This window comes from Alexandromys fortis, unplaced genomic scaffold (genome assembly GCF_014885135.2).
Source record: "Alexandromys fortis isolate MF-2015 unplaced genomic scaffold, M_Fortis_MF-2015_v1.1 scaffold_28, whole genome shotgun sequence".
Lineage (NCBI taxonomy): Eukaryota > Metazoa > Chordata > Mammalia > Rodentia > Cricetidae > Alexandromys > Alexandromys fortis.
In genome coordinates, this window is record NW_026067901.1 from 7,215,018 (window position 1) to 7,236,831 (window position 21,814).

Below are 21,814 nucleotides of genomic sequence, written 5' to 3' on the forward strand. Positions count from 1 at the left end.
TTATTCGTCTGATAAAAGGTTAATATCTAAAATGTATAAAGAACTCAAAAAATTGGACATCAAGAAAAATATAACCCAATTAAAAAGGGGTACAGAACTAAACAGAGTTTGCAAAAGAGGAGACACAAATCACTGAGAAACATTTAAAGAAATGTTCAACATCTTTAGTCATCGAAGAAATGAAAATCAAAACATCTTATACTAGTCAGAATGGCCAGATTAATAAAACAAAGGACAGCTCATGCTGGTAAGGGTGTAGGAAAAGGGGAATACATATGCATTGCTACTGGGAATACAAACTAGTACAGCCACTATGGAAATCAGTGTGGTGGTTCCTCAGAAAGGTGGGAATAGATCTATATCAAGATCCAGCTATACCACCCTTGGGCATATACCCTAAGACTGTACATCCTTCCACAGGGACACTTACTCATCCATGTTCATTGCTGTGTTGTTGATAATAATCATAAATTAGAAATAACATCATTTAGCTGATGAACAGATAAAGAAAATGTGGTACATTTATACAATGGAATAGGAATACTATTTGACTCTTTAAAAGCATAAAATATAAAATTCACAGGTTAATGGATGAAGCTAGAAAAACATCCTGAATAAGATAACCCAGATACACAAAAAAATATTTTATGTATTATTTTATTATGTGGATGTCAGAGTTTAAGACTTTGATAGTAATGCTATAATCCATATAACCACAGAGTTAGGTGTAAAGTAAGGGACTGTGGGGAGAGGAGGATCTCGCAAGGAAAGGAAAATGGAGTGCATAGTTAAAGAGAGAAGGGAGAGACCTGAATAGGAGGTTAAAATGAGGAGAGGGGACAGGCATAAGATGAAATATTATCCTTCATTTATCACCCTAAATTTGAAACCCATCTAAGTCAAATTTATGAAAAGGAGAACCTGTTATGGAAATATGACATCAAAGAAGTAATAATCCCAATGTACCTGCTCATTTTGCTTTATTTCAGATGCAAATTTCCAAGGATTTGGTGCTGTCCTTGGGGTGGAGTTTTGGTTTGGAATATGTTTGTTAGACGGTAATTCCACTGGAAGAGAGGGTGGAATACAACTGTAGTTTTCTGTTTTTTTGAACATTCTGTATGAGTTCATGTTTTGTGATGACTGTAGGAAAAGAAAAAACAAGATCACAAAAAGTACAGAAACTAGAAGTCAAAATAACAGAACTAAAATTAGGAGAAAGGGGGCATGACTACAAAAGAGGAAGTCCTATGGAAAGGCAGGTCACTGGTACTTCAGAGGAGTCCTGGAGGTCAGTGTCTACTTCAGAACGTCTCCCTCTGCTTTCCCGATCTGCCTTCTTCTCTCAAGCTCCTTTCCTGAATGTCACTTCTAATGACATAAAATCTTAGTTTCTCTAACCCATAAATCAGATGACAGGATGTCCAAGATATTTTATTACTATCATCAGCTTCCACTGCCTTTCTGATCTAGTTTAAACCTGACAATTCAAAGATAAAGAAGAATAATTAATATAGCATTGGGCGTTAAATAGAATTGCAAGTTTTAACCAACCTGTGTACTTTCTAATTCATTATGATTTTGTTTGCAAAAAATGTTATGCTTTTAAAAATTACCTTGTGATAAACATGAATTCTTAACATATAAATATAAATTGATAGAAATAATATTTTCATTACATTTGAACAAATGAACTGATCAGTAAATGTGTGAACATAACGAAAGACTCCCTCAGTGAGAGGTAGAGAAGGCTCTATCAGTAAACTGCTTGCTAGGCAAGTATAAGGACCAAGTTTGACTCCCCAAAACCTACATGTCAATGCTCATTTGCAATCCCAGTGATGGGGAGGGAAGAAGCAGGCCAGTTATTAGGGCTCACTAGACTTGCTGGCCAGTTAGTATAACTGAATCAACCAGCTCCAGTTGCAGAGAGACCTTGACTCAAAAAAGAAGTTGGAGAGTGAGTGACCTCTGATCTCCCATGCACACATACATATGCATCTACCTACTCGCCAATGAACACACACACATATCAATACTTAAAAATAATCTCTATATAAATTGTGCTTTGTAACTAACTCTTTGATAACTAGAAGAACCAAGCGCTAAGCATGCAAGGCCAACCACATTTCTATTGCTCCAAGGAAGCTTCATAACCAGAGTATTCCTTAGGAGTAAATTTCCTATATGTGAAAACTGCAAAAGGAATCATTCAGAAACTATAAAATAGTTAAAGGCTAACTAATTTTGCCTAGTTTTTTAACGGTAAGATTATCTAAGGGTTGGGAACAATTGTTAAAACAACTTACAATTTTCTTTAAAACTCACCTGACCTGGGTCAGTTCCTTCTGTGCGACATAATCTTTGATAGGGTACACTAAAGGAAACAAAAAAAATCAAGCATCCAATAAAATATATCTTCTGTGTACTTAAGTTTCTCAGTGTCTACACAAGCACTCAACATAGAAAACTCTGGTAAATTATGTAAAAGTAAGTTTTAAGGAAAAATATATTAAACTAGGATAGACATTTTCTTTACTTTTTAAAAAAAAATACTTACTGTATTTCAATCATCGGTGGTTTTGCCTGTGTGCTATGTCTGTATGAAGGTGTTGGATCCCCTGGAACTGGAGTTATAGACAGTTGTGAGCTGTCATGTGGGTGATAGGAATTGATCCCGGGTTCTCTGGAAGAGCAACTAGTGTTCCTAACCACTGAGCCACATTCCCAACCCCTGGCATTTTCTAATATAGAAAGTCAAATCACATGCACAAAACTCCATAAACACATGTCCTAATGGTTTTATAATATCATTAGACAAACAAGAACAGGAACTGGAAGGTAATGTCCTCAATTTCCCAGCAAACACACAAGTTGAAAGTGTTAACTTCTCTCAGTTAGTCACTGTCTTAGCTAGCACTTACTTAGTCCCCATGTCATCGATGCACAGTTTGGAAGGTACACAATGAGGTGACATTGGAAGTTCTAATGCATGCTTACTTAGTGGAATTTTCAAGTCTCTATTCATATTCACATGTATTGGTCTTTTCATGGTTTCTATAATAAAAAAGTTAAATAATAAATTTGAAATAGAAGCTTTAAAATATTTTGTTATATCATTCAATTGATTGTGCATTTGAAAATGTTCTTTTAAAACATGTTCTTTACATGTAATTACAGAAACTGACTGCTAACCACTATTAATGACATTTAATTTTTTCTCCTGCATTTTAGCCATTTATAAAGGGGCTCTACTAATTCAACACAATGTCCTCTTTCTGATCACTAGACTGTCTCAGACACTGTACAACATCTCCTCACAGCACTCTATCTTTTCTCTGTTTCAGCACTTTGCACATTTTATTACACTTGATCAACCCTATCACCATCAATAGACTGTAAACTTCTGAGCAATGCTTCTTAACCGTAGGTCACTACCCTTTGGGGGGCAAACGGCCCTTTGGTAGCTGTCTCTTAGACTACTGTAAAGCACAGATATTTACATTATGATTCAAAACAGTAAAAGTTACAGTTACAACTTAGCAATGAAATAACTTTATGATTGGGGTCGCCACAACATGAGGAATTGTATTAAATCGCAGCATTGGGGGCTGCGGCATTATGAAGGTTGAGAACCACTGTTTTAGAGGAAGGAGTCTCATATCATTTTATGAAGTAAGATCACTGTTTTATTTGCTCAGTACCCAGACCACCTACCAAGTTCTAGTGAGAATGTTCTCTCTTTCTGTACAACAGTTCAGAGGTAGACATTTGGACAAAGAAAAATTATTCTTCTGTCCCTCTAACCCAGTGCAACTGAGCAATTACTGGAGTCCAGCAGTAGCAAAAAGCATCTTCTAGCAGAACTTGAAAATTTGGAATGAAACAACCCATAGTCTTTCTCCTGAGGGAACTGGGCATGAGAAATAGTGGTTTCTTAAGACCAGCTTTTAAATGTTCATGATGAAGACAATCTTCATGAGGTATGGTGATATTTTGTTTGTGCTATAACAAATAGAGCTGCCTGAGGATCAGGGTGTGGAGCTAGCCACCAATTAGTCATAGAGGCCAGGCAATGTTGGCACAGGCCTTTAATCTCAACACTCATATGAGGCAGAGGCAGATAGATTGCTGTGAGTTCAAAAATACTCTGTGCTACAGTAGATTGATCCAGTCTCAAAGAGAAAACAGAGCTAGGCAGTGGTGGCTCACACCTTTAATCCCAGTACTTGAAAGATACATGTGTTTAATCCCAGCACTAGGGAGATGGAGACAGGGAGAGATATGGCTGGGCAGAGAGAGAAGATAGGAGCTGACCACACTGAACCTGATAGAAGATAAACTGGAAAGTAGCCTGCAATACATGGACACAGGAGACCACTTCCTGTGTATAACCCCAATAGCACAGACAATGAGAGCAACAATGAATAAATGGGACCTCCTGAAACTGATGAGCTTCTGTAAAGCAAAGGACACAGTCAATAAGACAAAAAGGCAACCTACTGAATGGGAGAAGATCTTCACCAACCCCACATCAGACAAAGGTCTGATCTCCAAAATATATAAAGAACTCAGGAAACTAGACATTAAAATTATAAATAATCCAATTAAAAAATGGGGTACTGAAATTCTCAACAGAAGAAGTTCAAATGGCCAAAAGATACTTAAGGTCATGCTCAACTTCCTTAGTGATCAGGGAAATGCAAATCAAAACAACTTTGAGATACCATCTTATACCTGTCAGAATGGCTAAAATAAAAAACACCAATGATAGCCTATGCTGGAGAGGATGTGGAGTAAGGGGAACACTCATCCATTGCTGGTGGGAATGCAAACTTGTGCAACCACTTTGGAAATCAGTATGGCAGTTTCTCAGAAAATTGGGAGTCAACCTACCTCAAGATCCAGCAATACCACTCTTGGGAATATACCAAGAGATGCCCAATCATACTACAAAAGCATTTGTGCAACTATGTTTATAGAAACATTATTTGTAATAACCAGAACCTGGAAACAACCTAGATGCCCCTTAATGGAAGGATGGATAAAGAAAGTGTGGCACACATACACATTAGAGTATTACTCAGCAGTAAAAAACAATGACATCTTGAATTTTGCATGCAAATGAATGGAAATAGAAAATACTATCCTGAGTGAGATAACCCAGACCCAAAACTATGAATATGATATGTACTCACTCATTAGTGGATTCTAGACATAAACAAAGGACATTGAGCCTATAGTTTGAGATCCTAGAGAAGCTAAATAATAAGGTGAACCCAAAGAAAACCACATATAGATCCTCCTAGAAATTGGAAGCAGACAAGATTGCCAGGCAAAAGTTGGGAACATGGGGGTGGGGGTGGGGAAGGGGAAAGGGGAGAGGGGGAGAGAAGGGAGAAGGGGAGGATTGGGGAGAGCTTGGGGGAGGGGGATGGTTGAGATGGAGGAAGGGCAGATATAGGAGCAAGGAAGAAGATATTTTAATTAAGGGAGCCATTTTAGGGTTGGCAAGAGATTTGGCTCTAAAGGGGTTCCCAGGTATCCACGGGGATGTCCCCAGCTAGGTCCTTGGGCAGTAGAGGAGAGGGTACCTGAACTGGCCTTGTCCCATAGTCACACTGATAAGTATCTTGAGTATCACCATAGAACCTTTGTCCGGCAATGGATGGAGATAGAGAAAGAGACCCACAATGGAGCACTGGACTGAGCTCTCAAGGTCCAGTTGAAGAGCAGAAAGAGGGAGTAGATGAGCAAGGAAGTCAGGACTGCAAGGGGTTCATCCACCCACTGAGACGGTGTGACTGATTTAAAGGGAGTTCACCAAGGCCAGCTGGACTGGGACTGAATGAGCATGTGATCAAACTGGACTCTCTGTGGCTGACAATGGGGGCTGACTGAGAAACCAATAATAATGACACTGAGATTTGTCTCTACTGCATGTACTAACTTTTGGGGATCCTAGTCTGTTTGGATGCATACCTTCCTAGGCCTGGATGGAGGGGGAGGGCCTTGGACTTCCCACAGGTCAGGCCACCCTGCCTTCTCTTAGGGCTGGAAGGAGAAAGGGGAGGGTGTGTGGGGAAGTGGGAGGGAAACAAAAGGAGGGGAAGAAGTGGAAATTTTGAATGGTACTAGTTATAAAGCAATAAAAATTTAAAAAACTGTTATTCTTTCTGTATAAATTTCCTAAGTAATATGAGATAATAACACATTCATTATTTTTTTTCTCAAGCTAAACTTTAAACTATTTGCCTAGAAATAATAATATTATAAAACTCCATGACAAATTTATGATATCAAACAAGTTAATCTTGTATAATAATACAGTCTAAAATTAAAATAAATAGATAAAACAATAAAAGATCTTAATTCAAATATTAGTTAAGCTTATAATTTTAAAAGGCAATAAAGTTTTAAGATAAATTTTCCATATGCTTTGAGTTCTGGAATTTCTATCCAATTAGACAACTTATATTATTATGAATTACCACATGAAGACAAAATTAAAGGCCTTTGAAAGACTTACCAGGTGTTTTCTTCTTGGACGCTATCTGATTTACCATGTACAGATTAAGAAGGTCTAAACTGGCAGTGGGGTTCTTGACAGGTGGACAAACTCCTAGAGATTTCATTTTTGATTTTAACTTATTCTTTTCAAAGTATTCCTAAAATAATTAAGAATTAAAAATATTAATTTCCCAACATAACAGTTCAAGGCAGAATCATATAAAAACCCACTGAAGTCACTATGCCACTGACTTCATGTGTCACACTTGTGACACAGCATGGGAACGGAAATCAATAATAATAGCTTGTAGCTTAGCTAAAGACTTTAAATCTTGCAGGTAAAATTATTTTCTGAAACAAATAACATATTCCCTTATATTTAAGAAAACTCAAAAGATAGAGCAAGTGCCTACTGAAAGACTAAGAGGGGCAGTGAGACAGCACAGAGAACAAAGCCTGAGGAACTGAGTTCTGTGCCCTGACCCTTAATAAAAGATAGCCAAGTCTTCTTTTGAAAGTTGTTTTTTGACCTCTACAGACATGCTATGATACAAGTGCATCCCATCCCCACTTGCACATGCACACATACACACACATGTGTGCACATATAAACACACATCAATAATAATAATAAAATTGTACAACCAACTAAGAGGAAAGCAAAAGCTACGTGAGAATGAATTGGCAACCAATGCCAATTTAACTCACTGTATCACAACTGCTTAAGGTTGTCCATAAACCATAACTTATACATATATAAATCAGACTTACATATATATATTATCCAGTTTATATATCCTTCCTGAATTTCTTTAGTTACATCCTCCACTTACTTAGTTCAAAGACATTTTAATTTTTAAAAAGTATTTACTTTTAATTGTGAGGGAGCACATATGTGAGTGAGTATACCCGTGGGGTCCATAAGATTGTTGTGGATCTGCTGGAGTCGCAGGCTGTTGTGGATCATATGATATGGATGCCTGAGCCAAATTCAGATCCTATAAGGGAGTTCATGCTCTGAAACACTGAACCACATCTCCAGCCTTCTTTATCAACATAATGAGCATCACTATTCTGTTTTCATAAAGATTCTAGGTTTTTTGATTGTTCCCTTTACCCCCTCCTCTTCAGACACCATTCCCACTATTACAGGTTCAATACAGGAAAGAAGACATGCAGTATTTGTCTTTCCAAGTCTAGCTTAGTTTCACTTAATTATTTTCAGCTCCACTTCTTCCCTGTAAACGCCATGATTTCATTCTTCTTTATAGCTAAATAGACTACCATGTGTATATTTTTTTATCCATTCTTCAGATGATTGTGTACATGCAGGCTAGTCCCATTCTGAGCTATCATGAATAGTATAGCTATAAACATGGCTGTGTATGTGTCTGTGATACGGTAATTCAGTGGTTTTCAACCTGTGGGTTGCAACTCCGTTGGGCTCACAGGGGTCACCTAAAACCATGGGAAAGCACAGGTATTTACATTATGATTCCTAACAGTAGCAAAATTACAATTAAGAAGTAGCAACAAAAATAATTTTATAGTTATGGGTTACCCCAACATGGGGGACAGTATCAAAGGGTTGCAGCATTAGAAAACTTGAAAAGCAATGCATTAAGAGCCCTTTAAATATATATCCAAAAATGATATCATTGGGCCTTGTGGTAGTTCTAGTTTTTTGAGTAACCTTCACACTGAGTTCCATAGTAACTAAACTCCCATCTACTGGCATAAGGGATACTTTTTTCCTGTATCCTGGAAAACATTTTTATTAGTTTTCTTGATGCAAATCCTTCTGACTGGGATGAGATGAATAGATTTTCAGTGCTTTTGAGACAGGGTCTCATTCTGTATCTCAGGCTAGCTACAACTCATTATTCATCCCAGCCTGGGCTTTGAATTCATAGCAATCCTGAGCAAACCTTCTGATTACTGACATTGCAGAGATGTGTCTCCAAACCAGCTGAGGTGGAATCTTAAAGTGCTTTGGATTTGTATTTCCCCCCAGGGTTCATGCCCCACGTTGGGCACCAAAATGTAATGGCGTAAATGAATGCAGACAGATTGTAAAAATATATACAGCTTTAATGGGGAAATAGACTTACAGAACCACCGTTCCCCGCGCTTCTAGCACACTCGCCAGATTTATAGATAAACATTAGCCCAAGGTGAACACGCCCCCTAAGGGGCGGGACTTATCCCTACACGCGATAGTTAAGATTGCTGAACATTGTTTTCAAGAGTCTATTGACCATATATTTCGTCTTTTGAAAACTGTTTATCCAATTCATTATTCCATTCACTGATTGTGTGACATGTTTTCTGGTGTTTACTATTCCAGTTTTTACCTCCACCAGATGTATAGCTGACGAGGTTCTCTCCCATCCTGTAGGCTGTCTCTTCACTTGGACATTGTTTCCCTTCCTGTGCAGAGGTCATTTACTTCATGTAATCTTATTTGTCATCCCTTGAAATTAGTTACTGTGCTGCAGGAGTCCTGGTCAAAATGTCCTTGCCTGTGCCTATGCCTTGGAGTGTTTTAGCTATGTTTTAAGACATTCATTAGTTTTAATTTTTATCTGCTATTATGCCCTTGACAAGGTAACAGACTATCTTCAAAACATCTTTCACTAAGTATTTCATAACACAGTGGTATAAGATTATGTGCAAATTAATTTTTCAAGCAGAAAAGTTCAAAATGACAAAAAAATGGAAGAGGTCACATATGCAAGTAGTTACTTAAGTTTTTAGGATATTAAGGCAATACGTCTCAAAATATTATCAATTGCAAACAACTTTTAATATTAGATAAAGGCCCTTCACCAAAAAAAACCCATCTTCTTGTAATAGACAGAGATCATTACAGAAAACCACAATCAATCAAAATGCAGAGAGAAAGTGCCCACGTGGTGGTGTCCAGCCTCTATTGATACATCTGTATCCAAGTCCCAGGGATCATAGCAGAAGAGACAGAAAGATTGTAAGAGCCAGAGAAATGAGAAGTTTGCTTTGAGACTGTGTCTCCTACATCTTCCCACATAGGCATGGATGACCTGGAACTCACTCTGGAGCTCAGACTGGGCTTGAACATGCAGCCATCTTCCTGTGCTTAGCTACAATTATAGCAGTGTGCCACTACGCCTGGCCACGGGGTGAACTGATTAATGACAAGGAGTGATTCAAGACTTTAATGTTACATTTGCTGTGACAGAGCTCTCATCACTCAAATGACAATGACCTTACCTTCTGCTTTCTTCTTTCTTGCTTTATTAGAACCCTGGTCCTAAAAAGATAAATAGGAAGAAACATACAATTACTAAAGAAACAGATCACTTCTAATACGATTGGCATTTTTGTTGAAAATCTGAAATTAAAACGTTCCTGTTATTTTCTGGAAATATTTTAAAGCATTTATAGTAATATTTCCACATAAAATTCTTAGGAAGTCCAAAATGCAATAAAAAACTATTACAATAATTAATAACTTATACAAAATAAATATGAGATAAGCAAAAGGAAAAGAAGGCATTAGAAATACTATATTTCTGAATCATTTCTCATCTGAAAACAAAATTCTTGGTCAACAACTCCAGTTTCCTTTGCTCTTCTTTACATTTCAACATTCTGGTTATATCACTTTGGAACAGACAGAAGACATCTTCAGGTTCTAAGGAACAGTGGAGTGTATTGCTAAAGCAATCCCAATAGAATTAATATATCAGTTATCTCAGCACTGAGCATTATGGCACACACCTGTAATTCCAGCAGTTGGGATGCTAAGGCAGGAATACCAGGCCTTTGAGGTCACTTTATCCTACAGAGTTGTTCAGATGTACTCTACGCAACACAGCAGGAATATGACTCTAAACACATTGAGGTCTGGAATGTTACACTGGTAGAACACCAGCCTAGCACCCACACAGCCCTGACTTTGATCTTTGGCACAGCAGAAGGCAGAAGGAAAAAAGAAAGCACTCCCTGCTCTATGTCTATTTAAGTTGCTGTAATAAAATACCACAGTTGGGTGGGTAGTCGAGATTGGTGCACAAAAAATCTCTATCCCAAGGTATGCTACTTTGGAATGATAAGTACTTTGTGGAATGCAATACTCAGGAGAAATCTCTTCCACTGACCTCTTGATTGCCTTCCTACTATTGCCATCTCTCCCACACAGTGGATCATAGAAAGTAGAACCTACTTTATACAGTCAGCCATAAAGTCTAGAATTAAACTTAGAGTTTTATGTAAGAGCTGGCTATCTTTTCCTGATCTCTCTTATTTTATATATATTATAGAATTCAGTTTGGAAGGGATCTTGGCTCATACCTGTCAGGAAAGAATGCTACATAGAGAATCTAAAAATAGGCTTTGTGGGTTTCTACTCTCTATCTGTTATTACTAAGTCATTCTTTTCATGGCCAATCACTCATCCTCATGGGCGTTGATTCTTCAGCAAGTCTGAAAAGAAATGAACACTGTTCTCTGGACTTTTGGTTTTCATTTCTGAAGCTCCCCTAGTCACAGGAAACTGAGTAAAATAAATGTGCTACACTGCTCTCTTCACAGTCTGGCTTATGTACAGGTCGGTGGCGGCTGTGACCTTTATGATGAGCAGGAAAGAGAATATACTTTTCTGCCTAAACTGTAACAACAGAATTTCTCCCAGCTTTGGCAGCTGTATAGACTACAGTCAAAATGTCCAGATCCACACCCTACCTAATAGATGCCCATTTTCTAGTTCACAGATGAAGACTTTATGTATTTGGTTACATAGTAAAGGATATCCTAGATCTCTGGATCGTCTTTTGTAAAAGCTGGAATCATAATCATAAAGGTTCCTGTCTTACAATTTGATCACATACCACAGATCCCAAACCTCTCCACACTATAACCTAGGGATTAGGAAAATTCAAGTCCCAGTCCTAGATGGTGTCAGATAATATAAGAACATTAATTGGGAGGTAGGTGTGTGAGAGGGCCCTACTGAAGCTGAGAACTTTGAACCCTCAATTTTCAAGGGTTTCTCTCACCTGAAGCAGTAGTCTCTCCAGCTACTCAGCAGATGGACTCTCCCCCTACTCCCTAAAATATAGCCTTTTCTGCCTTTTACTGGGGAAAATAATCCTTTGCTGTCAGATAAACCAGAAGCGACTTTTCCTGAAGAAGTTGCCAGGCAAAACAATACTGATGTCCCTCAGAGCTCAGCAATAGTTGCCCTTTGACCTAGAACCAGACTGAAGGCTAAGCAGGCTCCTAGAGGGGAGCTAGAAAGTGCAGTCCATGTGCAGGTGCACTACATGACTATAGAGTGCAAGGAGTTTGCGAATTCATTCAAGTAGAGCTTGGAACATATGTGTGGGAATGGATTTTAAGGGTGAGGGATATTGTTAGACGAAACATAAAACTGGATCAGGATGAGTTTATTGATATTGGCCCACTGAAGGGAGATTCTATGTTTTTATATGGAAGTTCACGCATTTAAAAAAGGTCTCAAAAGTTTGTTTGGGTGGTCAGATGAAGCATTTGTCAAAAGGTGGACTACTGAAAAGGAGCTGGAGATGCCTGATACCTCATGGCTTAGTGTTGATGATCTTAAGGTTTGGGGAAATTGCCATGCCAGACTGGGTACAGTGTATAAGACCTTGTCTTCCCCAATGGGAAGGCCCAGAAGACATGCCCTTCACTAATCTTATAAGACGCCAAAGGGTGACAGAGACACCTGCACTTTTGAAGAGCTTTGTTGTCACCATTTTCTTTGTGCCAAACCTTAGGGTTGAAGATGTTATTGTTCCTTTGGATAGGCTAAATGCAATGGGTTAAACTGAGGTAGCAGGGGCCAAGTAGCACTGAATCACCAGAGCTAAAGTGATCATAGTTATGGTAATAGGCAGCACAGGTAAAGCAATGTTCATAATGACCTGACTGTAATGGTCAGCACAGGCAAAGTGAATTCTATGGTGGCCTGACTCATCTGCACCTTTAGTACTGGTTAATCAATCATGGTATTTCCAGAGATGAAATATATTTTTAAAAGCCTACTGTGCTTCTGTTGATCTATAGAAACAGAAAACTTCCCAAACAAATTAAAGAAAGTCTCCATTGGATTATAGCAAAAGGGAATCTTGGCCTGTGAACCAATTTCCAGACTGAAGCCATTTGAAAATCTAGAACCCCGTGAGTAAAGGAATGGCCAGGTTCCACTGAGGAAGGACCTTGATAAAATATGTAAGAATTTTATTGTTAGTCTTTCTCTAGTCCTTTCCCAGAAGGACCTAAAGCCTTTTCCAAAGGCAACTGTATACTAGGGAAAAGGAAATAAACAGACTTTCTAGGGTCTATAGTATACTGGTTCAGAATTGAGAATGATTCTGAAAAACCCTGAGAAGCATTGTAGCACTCCAATTAAATTAGATGCTTATGAAAGTCAGGTCACTAATAGAGTTTTGGATAAGGTCCAACTTACAGTTGGTCAGAGGTCCCTAAATTCATTCTATAGCTATTTCCTCAGTTCCAGAATGCATAACTGGGATACTTAGAAGTTTGCAGAATTCTCACATTGGTTCCCTGACCTCTGGGGTGAGGGTTATTATGGTTGGAAATGCCAAATGGAAGCCGCTGGAGTTTCTTCTGTCAAAGAAAATAGTGACTCAAAGACAATATCATATCCCAGGAGGAACTGCAGGAGTTAATAGCACCAACAAGAATTTGAAAAATACAGAATGGTGGGGCCCACTATAACCCTTAACTCTCACATCTGGCCAGTACAGAGGGATGGATCGTGAAGAGTAAAAGCTGATCATCAATAACTTAATCGAGCAGTGACTGTATGTCCAGCTGCTGTACCAGATGTGGTGCCCTACTGAGCGAGTCAGCACAGCTCCTGGCATGTGGAACGCAGCTGTTGGCCTATCGAATGCCTTTTTCTTAGTACCTGTCTATAGGAAGCAATTTTTAAGTACCACCAGAAGAAATTTTCCATTTGGCAAGGCCGGCAAGACACCTTTACAGTTTTACCTTGAAGCTATATTAACTCTCCAGCCCTGTGTCATAACTTAATTAGAAAGGATCTTAATTATCTGTCTCTTCCACAAAATTTTATATTGGTCCACTATACTGATAACATCATGTTGATTGGATTAAGTGAACAGGAGGGAACAATCACTCTGAACTTATTGGTAATACGTATGTACATCAGAAAACGGGAAATAAATCCAATCAAAATTCAAGGACCTACTACCTCAGTGAAATCCTGAGAAATCCAGTGGTGAGGGGCATGCAGAGATATCCCTTCTAAGGTGAAGGATATGTTATTGTATCTGGCCCCTCCCACCATCAAGAAAGAAGCACAACTTTTAGTGGGCCTATTTTGATTCTGGAGACAGCACATTCCTCCCTTGGGTGTTATTCTGACCCATATACCAAGTGACTCAGAAAGCTGCTAGCTTGGGGGATGGGGGAAGTTTGGAAACAGGAGGCTGCTCTTCAACAGTTCCAGGCTGCTGTGTAGTCTGCTCTACAACTTGGACCATATGATCCAGCAGACCCGGTGGTACTTTAGGTGTCAGTAGAAGATAGGAATGCTATCTGGAGCTGTTGGCAGGACATGTGAATCATAGAACAAAACTTTGAGGTTTTAGAGCAAGGCTCTATCATCATCTGCTGACAATTATTCTCCCTGTGAGAGACAGCTCTTGGCCTACTTTTGGGCCCTAGTGGAAACTAAACATTTGACAATGAGTACCAAGTTACCATAAACCTGAGCTGCCCATCATGAGCTAGGTATTATCTGACCCACCAAAGCACAAAATTGGATGTACACAATACAGTTCATTTTCAAATGATTGGGCCCAAGTGGGTCCTGGAGGCACAAGAAAGTTATATGAAGAAGTTCCCAAATGCCTATGGTTTCTACTCTTGTTACAATACACCTATAGGCTCATGGGGTAAGAAGACTAGGGCCTGGTTTCCTGATGGTTCTGCATATTGTGTAGGCACTGCCCAGAGGTGGGTAGCTACAATATTGAAGCCTGTTTTGGGACAACTCTGAAAGACACCAGTGAAGTAAAATCTTCACAGTGGGCAGAACTTTGAGAAGAACACATGGTCTTACATTTTGTATGGGAGGAGAAAATAGCCATATGTGAGATTGTTCTCTGACTCATGAACTGTACCCAATGCCTTAGCTAGATGGTCAGGGTTTGGAAAGAGCATGATGGAAAACTTGGTGAGAAAGACATCTGGGGAAGAAATTAGATGTATCTCTTCAAATGGGTGAAGAATGTGAAGCTACCTGTGCCCATATAAGTGCTCATCAAAAGTGACTCAAACAGCAGATGAGTTCAGTAATTAAACAGATTGAATGGCATGTTCTATGGACAGTCGGTCTCTCTCCCCAGCCTTCCCTGCCATTCCCCAATGGACCCATGAACAAAGAAGCCATGGTGGCAAAGACGGAGATTATGCATGGTCTTAACAACATGGACTGCCAGTCACCAAAGCTGACCTGGCTACAGTTGCTACTGAAAGCCAGATCTGCCAACAGCAGAGATCAACACAGAGCCCCAGATATGGCACCATTCCTCGGGGTGACCAGCCAGCAATCTGGTGGCAGGTTGACTCCATTGGACTACTTCCTCCATGGGAAGGACAATTCTTTGTCCTTTTTGGAGTAGATACTCATTCTTGTTCATGGATTTGCCTTTGCTCTATGTAATACTTCTGCCAAAATTACCATCTGTGGACTTAGAGTGCTTTATTCAATGTCGTGGTATACCATGCAGTATGTCTTGTAACCAAAGAACTCACTTCACAGTCAGAGAAGAGAGACAGTGGCCATACGATCATGGAATCCACTGGTTTTACCATTCCCCATCAGATGAAATGACCTTTGCCTTACAGAAGCTTCTCAGTTTCAGGAGGTCCCATTTATTAATTGTGGATCTTAGTCAATCTCAGTGTCTGTGCTACTGGTATTATATTTAAGAAGTGGTCTCCTGTGCCAATGCATTCAAGGCTACTTCCCACTTTCTCTTTTATGAGGTTCAGTGTGGTTGGATTTGTGTTGCAGTCTTTGATTCATCTGGACTTGAGTTTTGTGCATGGGAATAGATATGGATCTATTTGCATTCTTCTACACGTTGACAACCTGAGTGAGCTAATCCTGGCCCAGAAAGACAAACATGATATGTACTCACTCATAAGTGGATATTAGACATAAAGCAAAGTGTAACCAGCCTACAGTCCACCTCAGAGAAGCTAGGCAACAAGGAGTACCCTAAGAGAGAAACACATGGAACCCCTGAGAAGGGGAAATAGACAAGATCTCCTGAGTAAGTTGGGAATGTGCAGGGGGTGCAGGAGAAAAACGGGGAAGGAAGAAAGAAGGGGAGAGGAGAACATGAGGGATCAGGATGATTTGAGTTGGGGAAAGGACAGAGATAGAGAGCAAGGGAAGAGATAGCTTGATTAAGGGAGCCATTATGGGGCTATCAAGAAACCTGGCAGTAGGAAAATGCCCATGAATCTATAAGGATGCCCCCAGCTAAGAAGCTAAGCAATAATGGAGAGAGTGCCTGAAATGGCCCTCCCCTGTAATCAGACTGATGCCTATCATAATTGTCATCATAGAACCTTCATCCAGTAAACGACGGGAGCAGATCCAGAGATCTGCAGCTAAGCACTAGGCAGAGCTCCAGGAGTCCAGTTGAAGAGGGGGAGGAGTGATAACATGAACAAAGGAGTCAAGACCATGATGGGGATACCCACAGAAAGAGCTGACCGGAGCTAGTGGGACCTCACTGACTCTGAACTTACAGCAGTTGTGTGGCTTAGGCAGTTTGTGGAGTCACTGCAACAGTGTCTATCCCTAGTGCATAAACTGGCTTCTTAGGAGGCCATTCCCTATACCTTGCTGAGCCTAGGATACAGGGAGTGGCCTTGGTCCTGCCTCAAGTGATGTGACAGACTTTGTTGACTCCAAGTGGGAGGTCTCACCCTCTCTGATGAGTAGATGGGAGGGGTGGGATGGGGGAAGGGGATGACGGAACTAGGATTGGTATGCAAAATTTTAAAATTTTCTAAAAAATATTGTTTTAAAAAAGAAAAAAGAAAGATAGAATAGACTTTTGAAAGCACAATTACAGTGCCAATTTAGGTAGCAACAGGTTGGAGGGCTGAGGCAGGGGTCTTTAGAAGAGAGCATAATGCTTGGAATCAGTGTCCAGAATATGATACAGTTTCTCCCATAGCCAGGATCTAGGTCCAGGAGTCAAGGGGTGGAAAAAAGAAATGTTCCACTCACTACCAACCCACTTGGAAAATTGTGTCCTTCCTTTTCCTACAACCTTAAGTTCTGTTGGACTAGAAATTTTCGTTACAGATTGGGGAGTGCTGCTGCCAAAAGACACAACAAGCATTCGGTTGTGTGTAAGCTTAGACTTCCCCCTAGGCACTTTGGGCTTCTCAGGTTCTTAAGCAAACAAGATAAGACAGGAGTAACATTTTGAGGAGGAGTGATTGGTCCAGATTACCCTGGGGAAACTGGATTGCTTCTCTGGGATGGAGGTAAGAATGGTTTGTCTGGAGTGCAGGAGATTCTTTAGGGTGGGGAGCTTGCTGTAAAATCCTGTCTCTAAGTATTGTATGAAGCTGCAGCCATAAAGTCTGTCTAACATGACTACCTAGACATGAGCTGAACAAAGAAGACACCAATGGACCCGCCAAAGTGGATGGAAAAATAAAACAAAACAGGAGGCTTCAGCCACATAGAGAACTACAGGCAATTGAGGAACATGGGAATGGGAGAAACAGTTTCCTCTAGAGCAGAGCACACCAATTGGTTGTCCAGTGCCAAATGGTTAGCACTGAAAACAAACATATAGGGAATATTGTACAGACTGAGCAGGTGGCAGCTAAGAGTATATATGTATATACATATACAGTATGAATGTGATAGGGGAGGGTTTGAAGAAAAGGGAAGAGAGATGTGCTGTAATTATATTATAATTTGCAAAGAAAATGTGTTAAGGGATAGAAGAAAAAGAAAGGGAGAGAGAAATAAGAACAGATGAAAAAGAAAACATGCTGATTTCAGGATTCATATGAGATTTTCTGCCACCTTTAATTCTAAGAAGAAAAAGTAAAAAAAATAATTCTCAAGAGATATTCCTCTTAAAGTTAAATATGCAAAACACTTGTTAAAGAAATGTAAAATCTACATTTTAGTAGACAGATACCAAAACTATATTAGTAGTAAAATACTGTGGACATCATAGAAATGCCTTACATCATCAACATAAAGTTATTCCTTTAGTTTGGTTTTGCTCTGTGACTTTCAGCTTACTTTATAAAGGGCGTAGAGACTGGAAAACAAATTGTTTCAGAAAGTCAAGATCTTCTAAATTTTACAAGTACAATTACAGTTGAAAAACATAAAGCAAATCAAGAGCCTTAACTGTAACTGTAAAATAACACTTCAGAACTTGTGTTAAACTGACACATCAAAAGGTAACATTACTAGCTAACAAACTTATTAAGATTCAAAACAGCATCTACCCTAGAAAAAGTACTTACATTGGCTGTCCACAAAACTAAAGCAGGTCATCCTGATGTGTCAGGAATAGTAATGGGAAATGTCAGAATGCTGTGTCTTTAAGTGCATCCCATAATAAGCCAAACAAGGCTTTTGGAAATGCATGAACTACAAAAGAAAGACACCAAGGGAAACACCCTATAAAAACCAATACAGGGCTGGAGAGATGGCTCAGTGGTTAAGAGCACTGACTGCTCTTCCAGAGGTCATGAGTTCAATTCCCAGCAACCACATGGTGGCTCACAACCATCTGTAATGAGATTGGCGCCCTCTTCTCTTCTAGTGTTCGGGCATGCATGGAGGCAGAATGTTGTATACATAATAAATAAATAAATCTAAAAAAAAGTTAAAAAAAAAGAAATAGGTATATCTAAAATACAAAAAATAAAATATTTAAAAAAAAACCAATACAGTAGAAATCTGAAATGCTTTGCTCCTTTTTGATTCCCTGATACTTCAGACTCATTACTTTCTCCAGCTCCACGTCTCCTTCTATCCACAGCTATGTTATTTGTTTTTTAATAAATAAAGCTTGCCTGAAGATCTGAGGGCAAAGCAGCCATACTAGTCAGTCAAAGAGGCCAGGGAGTGGTATCACACCTTTAATTCCAGGACTAGGGAGACAGAGGCAGGTGGATCTCTGTGAGCTCAAGGTCACCCTGGGCTACACAAGGTTGAATCTGTCTAAAAGCAAAACAGAGCTCACACAAAGGTAATCCTAGTACTTGGGATCCCACCCCTTTAATCCCAGCACTAGGGAGGTGGAGACAGGAGCAGTATGGCTGGGCAGAGAGAGGAATATAAAGGGGAAGAGACAGTGGAGTAAGGAGTCTGAGGTTGACGGAGAGCATTGCAGGATCGCCCCTTTGTTTGTATGACCCTTGGTAAAGGAAAGATCTCTCTAGTGACTGCTTTGCTTTTCTGATCTTCAGATTGAACCCCAATATCTGCCTCTGGGTTTTCATTATTTGTGCTACACACTGCTATATGCATGCTAACCTAACTCATGTCTCTTTTTATTAAGCTCTAGCTACTCTCACATAATGTTTTCTGAGTGTCCCTATTGCTAGATAAGGTCAATGCATTTTCTGTATCAGACTATGGAAGTAATGCAAAACTTCCTTGGTGAATTCTTTTGGTTTTGAGGTATTACTTTACATAATGTATTATCTGGGCCCTGCAGCCATGTGCCTTCAATACAATGTAGCCAGAACCAACAGCTTTCTTTAATTTCTTCCCAGCCACCCCAGATCCTGACAGAAAAGAAATTTATGACATATCTGAGAGATATAAGTTTCAATGGGAAAAAAGTAAAGTTTGACCCCTCCCAGTCAAGGAAGTTTGTGGGTCCTGACCCTCTCTAATCAGGAATCTTAATCACTGCTAAGGTTTCTTCAGAAATGGAGGGAGCATGTGGTCCTTGGTTCTCATCAACCATAACTCTGGAGTTGAGAAATGAGTGCTACTGTTAATTCCCAGATCTACTGATTTGTCTCTCAGTTGCATTCCATGTTTTCTTTAACTACTGATTTTTTTTTAAGTCAGTCACGGAAAACATAGGAAGAACTCATCAATGCTGTGGGAGTAACGGCCATGTTGGTAAGGATGGCTCTACCTGAAAGTTTCATCTACTCTTATGTTCACTATGAAGGAAGACAACATAGGTTTCAGGGTCATGAAAGTGAATATGGCTACTATGATTGACCTCTTGAATGCTCACTAATGGGGAGAGGAGAAATAATGGGGTTATAAGGATTTCCTGGTGTAGGGGATAAAGAAGAAACTGGAAGACATTCTAATATCTCCTGTTGGTCCTGGAGATGGTTAACCATCCACCACTCATTTGACCCACAGACCTTGAAATAATCTCCTTATATTCTTCTGCACTCTTGAGCTTTGCCTGAATTTAAACTGATTGATAGGGGGAAAAAAGTGGCCTCTAAAGGGAAATATCATTCATAGTATTGTCTTTTTGTAGATGATACTGAAGCATGAATCTAGTTAATCTTATTAATAAAAGCCAGGAGTCAGACACTGGGGCAAAAACCTAGAAGAACAAAGAACAGGCACAATGGCCAGTTCCGTCCTTCCTCTCTCATTCCTCAGTCTGAAATGGCCCAGATCCTGTCTCTGCCCTCACCTTACCACTTCCTTTCTCCACTTCCAATCAATGGAGTTATTTTAAGTTATTGTTCTGCTCTTCATAGAATTTAGGCCTGACTTCGAAAACCAAAAGTGTGTGTGATCAGCGTTACTACTCGCACAGCTGAGTCCTAACAACATCTAGATTTGCTTTAAAGATGGAGTTTTGCCCAAGCTTCATCTAAAAACTCCACGAAAGTTAAATGGTGCCTCACTCCTTTGGAAACTTGCATAGCACCTTCTGGTATTGTAGAGGCTACTCCTCAAGGAAGAGGCTTTCAGAACAGATCCAGCTTGGGTTCTGGCCCAGTGTCCAAAGCATATCATGTCTTCAGAAATGGGGACTTAGCTTCCACCTCTGAGAGGCAACCAGAAGCAAGAGCAATAGCCTATAATATTTGAGTAGCCTCTGGGGCTCCCCTGACTAACAGCTCAAAGAGGGGGCTTCTCAGTCCCAGTGCTGGGCTTTTTGCTAAATGGTCTATAGCCCTCAGGGGGAGCACTGTCAGCCCAGAAATAGTTTTCATTTAAACCATATAAGTTTATTATACACAGACTTATGTGTATTATATGAAATATTAGGTCAATAATGATTCCTTTCAGACATCTTTACTGCTATTTTACTCTCCTCTCTCCTTTTTCTCTTCCCCTCCCTAATTAAAACCCCTTCATTTTTCCCATTCTCTCTTCAAAACCTATACCCTGCTATTTCCCTCTCTATTGCTCCCCCCACCTCACGGTCTGTTCTTACTTTCCTGGCTTCTGTAGTTACTCCAGGTTACACTCACATCTGAAGTTTGGAGCTAGGAACCATGGATGAAAGAGAACATGTGACATTTGTCTTTTTAAATCTGGTTTACTTCATTTAGTACTATCTTTTCTGGTTCTAGCCATTTACCTGAAATTTCATGAAACAAAATGTTCTACATTTTCATTATCCTTTCATCAGTTGATTGTGTGTGTGTGTTTGTGTGTGTGTGTGTGTGTAGCATGAATTCTAACTGATCTTAATAATAAAAATGCAGAGTCAGATACTAGAGGGTGAAAGCTGAGAGATCAGAGAAGCAGGGTGGCAAACCACTAAAGAGTTCTCACCTCTACCAAGGCTCAGACAGAAAGGGCGATCCTGTCCTCTGTCTGTGTCCTCAGATTTACTGCCTAGACTGCACTGCTCCTCAGACGACTGTACTAAGTTCATGTCTTCTCCCGCCTTATGTTCCTCTCTCCACCCAGCCATAGCACTCCTGCCTCCAACTCCCTAGTGATAGAATTAAAGGTGTATGACCCAGTGCTGGGATCACCTTTGTGTGAGCTCTGTTTCTCTTTTAGACAGATTTAATCTTGTGTAGACCAGGGTGACCTTAAGCTCACAGAGTTCCATCTGCCTGTCTCCCTAGTCCTGGAATTAAAGGTGTGTGACACCACTCCCTGGCCTCTAGTGGCTTAATTCTGCACTCTGATCTTCAGGCAAGCTTTATTTGTTAAAACACAAACTATATATATGTAGTTACTCCAGGTTACACTCACATCTGAAGTTTGGAGCTAGGAACCATGGATGAAAGAGAA

At 39.8% G+C, this 21,814-nt stretch overlaps 1 protein-coding gene across 1 annotated transcript in view; it reads right to left on the bottom strand.

The window, feature by feature from the left end:
• Redic1 (regulator of DNA class I crossover intermediates 1) overlaps nucleotides 1-21,814 on the bottom strand; it is a 56,358-nt gene that overhangs the window by 22,976 nt on the left and 11,568 nt on the right. The window contains exons 3-5 of the mRNA XM_050131387.1: nucleotides 9,760-9,799; nucleotides 6,530-6,668; nucleotides 2,925-3,057 (exon numbers count right to left, since the gene is read on the bottom strand). Of these exons, the coding sequence (XP_049987344.1) occupies nucleotides 2,925-3,057; nucleotides 6,530-6,668; nucleotides 9,760-9,799 (312 nt within the window). The remainder of the gene's footprint in view (nucleotides 1-2,924; nucleotides 3,058-6,529; nucleotides 6,669-9,759; nucleotides 9,800-21,814) is intronic.